Source organism: Euprymna scolopes, chromosome 27 (assembly GCF_053919585.1).
Source record: "Euprymna scolopes isolate OS-2025 chromosome 27, ASM5391958v1, whole genome shotgun sequence".
Taxonomy (NCBI): domain Eukaryota; kingdom Metazoa; phylum Mollusca; class Cephalopoda; order Sepiida; family Sepiolidae; genus Euprymna; species Euprymna scolopes.
In genome coordinates, this window is record NC_136508.1 from 92,260,190 (window position 1) to 92,266,223 (window position 6,034).

Here is a 6,034-nt window from a genome sequence, read left to right on the forward strand (position 1 = left end):
TTAGACTTGAACACAACCATATTGTAGTCAGCCGGAAAGCAGGAAAACGGAAGACAATTCCACAGGCGTGCAGTTCTAAGAAAGAAGCTTGGTTCATGGAATCTACGTTTAGCTTTAGGCACAGATAAAGAGTGGGGGGAATTATTGATAGTGTTTACAGCTAGACGAGTGTTTCTTGTGAAAGTTTGGCGAGGGGGGACCATAGATTGAAGCTCAGTCGAACACTTTCCATGAAAATAACGATACATCAGAGACAAACTCGCAACATCTCTTCTGTGAGATAGAGGTTGCAAGGAGGAGAAAAGGACATCTACGAGGCTACGAAGTCTATTTTGAACTCTATCAAGGCAGGACAAGTCCTTTCTAGCAGCTCCTGCCCAGATGTGGCAACAGTATTCCATCCTTGGACGTACCTGGCTCTTATATAGATAGAGAATAGCATCAGCAGTGAGATATTTACCGGATCGATAGAAAGATCCCACCATTTTTCCAGCGGCCTTGGCAACAGATTTGATGTACGTGTTCCATTTAAGATCAGGAGTAATGGTCAAGCCCAGAAGCTTGTCAAAACTTGAGGCCTCCTGAAGATGAGAGCCATTCATTTCAATTGATGCCAAATGTGGATTAGAATGTTGATGATGTAAAGAGAGAAGCTTGGTTTTAGATGCATTAAAAGTAACCAGCCACTCCTTTCCCCATTGTACTACGTGCTCAAGATCAGAGGAGAGAGAATTGGAGAGAACTTGGTCGTTTACTGTCTTAGATGTGCTACCATAAATGGTAGTGTCGTCAGCATAAATGTCTACAAATGATGTAAGGATGTGATTTGGAAGATCATTAATGTAGATCAGGAAAAGAGTTGGGCCCAGGATGGATCCCTGAGGGACACCGGCATTAATACTGTGAGCTTCTGATTTTTGCCCCTCAACTACTACTCTTATGAACCTATCAGAAAGAAATGATTTAATAATTGAGAAGACTTTTCCAGCTATACCATAGCTAGCGATCTTATGAAGTAAACCTTTATGCCATACCCTATCAAAGGCTTTAGATATGTCAAGAGCAATTGCCCTAGAAAGGTTGCCACCGTCGAGAGATTTGCTAATCCTATGCGATATAACTGTAAGCACATCTGCTGTAGATCTAGCAGAACGGAAACCATATTGAGTGTTACAGCCAACCCCACAAACCCAGCACACAATAGCACTTTAAATCCAAACCGTAAACACCTTTTCGACCAAAAAGAAAATGCAATCAAAACCTTTGGACTTAGAATAAAATCAATTTCCAAAGAAGCAAGTCTACCCATAACTAAAATTCACGAAACTGTCCTACTCAAAACCCCTCCCTGGAAAATCGTATCCCCTAACATCGACCTAAGTTTAAGTAAATATGAAAAGATACATATTCATCCAATAACTTATCATGATGATCTTGATAAAATCAAAGAAAAGTATCCAGACCACACACAGATCTATACGGATGGGTCTAAACAAAATAACGCAACAGCAACTGCAGCAATACTCAATAAATCAATCAAAAAACAATCAAACCTCCCAAAAGAAACCTCAATCTTCAGTGCTGAAATACATGCTCTAATCCTAGCTCTCAAACTCGCCTCCAATAACAAAATAAAAAACAAATTTCAGACTCCCAATCTACTCTAAAAGCAATTAAAAATAAAAAGATGGACAACCCCCTAATCGCAAAATTACTCCAAAAATTAACTGAAAGTAAAAAAGAAATTATTTTCTGCTGGATACCGAGCCATTCCGGTATTAAAGGTAATGAATTAGCAGATTCTGCAGCAAAAAACGCCTTAAATCTCCCAATCAATGCAAATTTTAAAATTCCATAAATAGATCTAAAAAGACGTATCAACGCATATACAACAGAGAAATGGCAAACCTACTGGAATGAACACCCTAACAACAAACTTCACGAAATCATGCTAAAAATCAAAAAACAAAAACAAAATACGAAACTAAACAGAAAAGAAGAAGTCAAACTAACAAGAATAAAAATAGGCCATACTCACTTAACTCACTTAACCCACTCATATCTCCTAAAAAAAGAAAGCCAACCCATCTGTATACCTTGTCAAACACCACTCACAATCAAACACATATTAATTGAATGTACTGATTTTGTAACCGTAAGAAATCGATTCTACAAAGAAAACAATATTAAAGAATTATTTGATAAAAACAATCCCCACACGATACTCTCATATCTTAAAAAATTGGCCTTTATAAAAAAGTTAAAAAGAACCCTTTATACAACGGTCCTGGATATGACCTAAAACTATATCCGATGGTGAGGCCCCACCTTGCGGGCCTTGGGGAGTGTTGAACCACCCTTTAATTGCCATTGCTCCCAGGTCCACTGACCCAGAGTGGTAGTACCTGTTAGGGTCCCAACTATGGGTTAAATAGAATCTGACGTAAAAAAAAAATACTCCATTAAAAATCGTTCCTCAAAATAATTAGATTCGGCATTAAATAACCTGAAAAAGGTTGATATGCCGTAAAACAAAAACAACCAACCAATCAGATATGCCAACACAAATTAAAATTAAAGTTTTCATTTTCTATTATCTTGCTTCAATATTTATAGAACCTGTTGTTCTAAATGGTATGTCAAAAGGAGACTCTCATTTTTAAAATGCTTTGTAAAGATAAGACAATGAAAGAAATTGTCATTTTAACATTTAAAAAACAACTTTATTGGTTATCTTCGTTAGTAGCATGTATAAGAGAGAAACAGATTAGTAGCTGAATGTATTTTTGTTTGGAAACATAGATTGGATATTAGAAAGGTTTGTTGAAAGAGAAATTAGTTCATTGTTCATATGCAGCAATACTCAATAAATCAATAAAAAAAAATTGGGAAATGATGGTTGGAAAGACTAAGACTCTTAATTGATCATTGTAAACATCTGATGGCTGACCACTATGCTCATCATCTTCAAGGCTTCTGTCGTGGCCACAAATATTCTTAAACCATCACGGTGTTGTTATGTTAGATTTTCAGCCTAGCTTGAATTCAAGTAAGAAAATTATGTGAATTTGCTTTTTTTTCATCTTTTATTCAGCATTCTGAGAGGAAAACATAATTGTTTTAAAACAATAATAATTTAAATGATTATATAGAGCAAAAAACGTTTTTAAAATGATAAATAAAGTAAAGGTATTATAACAAAAATTTATTTGAAAATACATCATTTGAAATCAAAGTTAAAAATTCCGCAAGAAGATTAGTTAAAAAAAAACAGCTTTAAGATTTGTAATAACTGTTCTCAACTCTATAAATAATGTTTCTGAATTTTTAAGATGAGGACTGGTTATCTGTAGAATTTGCATGACATTCACAAGTTAGACAGAAACATTCCTGAGGTCAACATGATACACCTGAAGGTCAGAGGGTACATTGACCAAAACATTATAAAAATGACACTCAAGATGAGAACAGTAGGCTGAAGATTGGTTGGTTGGTTGTTTTTGTTTTAAGGCATATCAACCCTTTTCAGGTTATTTAATGCCGAATCCAAAGATTTTGAAGAAAGTTTTTTTAATAGAATATATTTGTTTTTTGCAAGTCAGTTTCTATTTAATCCATAGTTGGTACCCTAACAGGTACTATCACTCCGGGTCAGAGTGGACCTGGGAGCAATGGCCATTAAAGGGTGGCTCCACACTCCCCGGAGCCCGCAAGCTGGGGTCTCACCATCGGATATAGTTTAAGGTCATATCCAGGACCCCCATCGAGGGACTTTTACCCTCTGCAGGGGGGGTAGTCGGCGTATTCTCATGCCCACTGACAGGACCAGTAGGCTGAAGAATCAAAATCATACGAATAATCCATAAATAACATTAATTTCAAAAGGTTTTAAACATTACTTAAATTTGTGAGTTGAAGTCTTTTATTCAGCAATTGTTGGAGAGTGGAATGGTATCAGTAAAAGAGAAGAATGCAAATGATTTTATCTTTTTAGCTCATTTTCTACCAGATGAGCAAACAACAGATAAAGGATGCAAATTTATTGTATTTATTTGCTTTCCCACCAAAGCAAATTAGGTACAAGGCCGTTTTTTAATGTGGGGGGAAACCAGCTCCCCTAAAAGTAGGTTAAAAAAGGGGGCACCCTGGTTGTGACCAAAAATAATAATTGTCTCAGTATAGAGGGTTTCCTCTCCATTGACTGGTACAAATTATCTCAAGTGCAGCACCTGCAGGACAGATATTACACTTTGATCCCGGCCCGAAGGCCAAGAAGCAAATTTATTCATGATAACTGAAATTATTGGTTTATGTTTTTTTTTAAATCTTTTCAGAATGTAATAATGGTTTCTTTGGCAGTGGATGTAAGAATTACTGTCATTTGTTCTTGATAACTAAAGGCATATTTTCTTTTTCAATCTTTTCAGAATGTTCATATGGTCAATTTGGCAGTGAATGTAAGGGTATCTGTCATTGTGAAGACAAAGCAAAATGTAATAAAACAAATTGGAAATAGTAGTAGTTGTCTAGCACGGCAGAGAGAGCCCACCCTTTCTTGCAGCGGCCCTGGCAATGCCTTCAATGTAATTGTTCCAACTCATGTTTCCTGTGAACGTTAGACCAAGGAGTTTGAAAGATGTACACTCAGATAAAGAGTCGTTGGCCATTGCTTTAGGTGGTAGAGAGGGTTACTTGTAGTTATTGAAGGAACTAGTTTAGTCTTGGCGGCATTGAACGTGACCAACCATTTTTGTCCCCATTCCACTACAGATTGGAGGTCTTCCTCTAGTGTTTCTGCCATTTCTTTAGAAATGTGTTCATTCGTCTTCCTGTCATGCCTACCATAGAGTGTAGTGTCATCAGCATATATACCCATCTCAGAGGCAATTTTGTCAGGGAGTGTCATTTATGAATATCAGAAACAATAGAGGTCCAAGGATAGAACCCTGGGATACTCCCGCATTTATATCATATTGTTTAGATGTACGACCATCGAGGACAGCCTGGATTTTTCTCTTATCTAAGAAGGATCTAATTATGTTAAGTATTCTACCAGTGATACCGTATGATCTAATTTTCCTGAGGAGACCCGCATGCCATACCCTGTCAAAAGCCTTAGATATATCTAGAGCTACTGCTCTGCCCTCCCCCACTTTGTCCAGTGAATGGTATATACGTTCAGAGATTACAGTTAGGATGTCTGCTGTGGAACGGGCTTGCCTAAATCCATATTATTGGTCAGTTAGAAGTTTAGCATCTGTAAGGTGATGGACTAGAGCATGGTTAATTAAGGCCTCAAATATTTTGGCAAAAAGTGGAAGGAGGCTAATGGGGCGATAATTTAATGGGTCAGTCTTTTCACCAGAATTCTTGAATACTGGTGCAACAGAAGCAGTTTCCCAACAGCCCGGAAAGCAAGCTTCATTAAGGCATTTGTTGTAGAGTTTGGAGAGAACTGGAGCTACTTCGGCTGAGCACTTTTTTAATAGCACAGCTGGGATGAGATCGGGTCCACATGCTTTTTAAGTGTCAAGGTTTTTTATGATAGCATGCACCTGAGCAGGGGTGATTTTCAGATCGTCTAGCGTGGCGTCTGTCCGCATAGGAAAGTCAGGTAGGGAGTGGTTGGAAGGGTCCAGTGTGGAGTTTGAGGCAAACCGACTGGCAAGCATGTTAGCCTTGTCGGTTGCTGAGGAGACAACCTCATGATTGTTGGTTAGTGGGGGAATTGTTGATTGCCCATTATTTACTACACTGTTGTAGATTTTCCAGAAGTCTCGAGCTCCTAGTTTTTGTGCTGCGATGTGTTTTTTAGTGGTTTCCGTAAATTCTCTCTTAGCTGTCGCTATTTCTTTCTTAACGTTATTTCTAGCTTATATATACTTCAGTCTGTTTGAACTGAACTTATGTCGGTTAAATCTGCAGTATGCATGCTGCTTTTGAGCAATGGCAGTTGTGCAAGTCGACATAAACCATTGGGGAGAGTGGGGCTTACTATAAAATTTCGCATGGGAACATGCGTTTCGATTGCAGT

General features: G+C 37.8%; 1 protein-coding gene across 1 annotated transcript in view; it reads left to right on the forward strand.

The window, feature by feature from the left end:
• Positions 1-4,391, forward strand: part of LOC145248742 (uncharacterized) — a 146,379-nt gene extending 141,988 nt beyond the window's left edge. Inside the window, exon 7 of the mRNA XM_080110388.1 lies at positions 4,335-4,391. Coding sequence (XP_079966514.1) covers positions 4,335-4,391 — 57 coding nt within the window. The remainder of the gene's footprint in view (positions 1-4,334) is intronic.
• Positions 4,392-6,034: the final 1,643 nt, after the last annotated feature.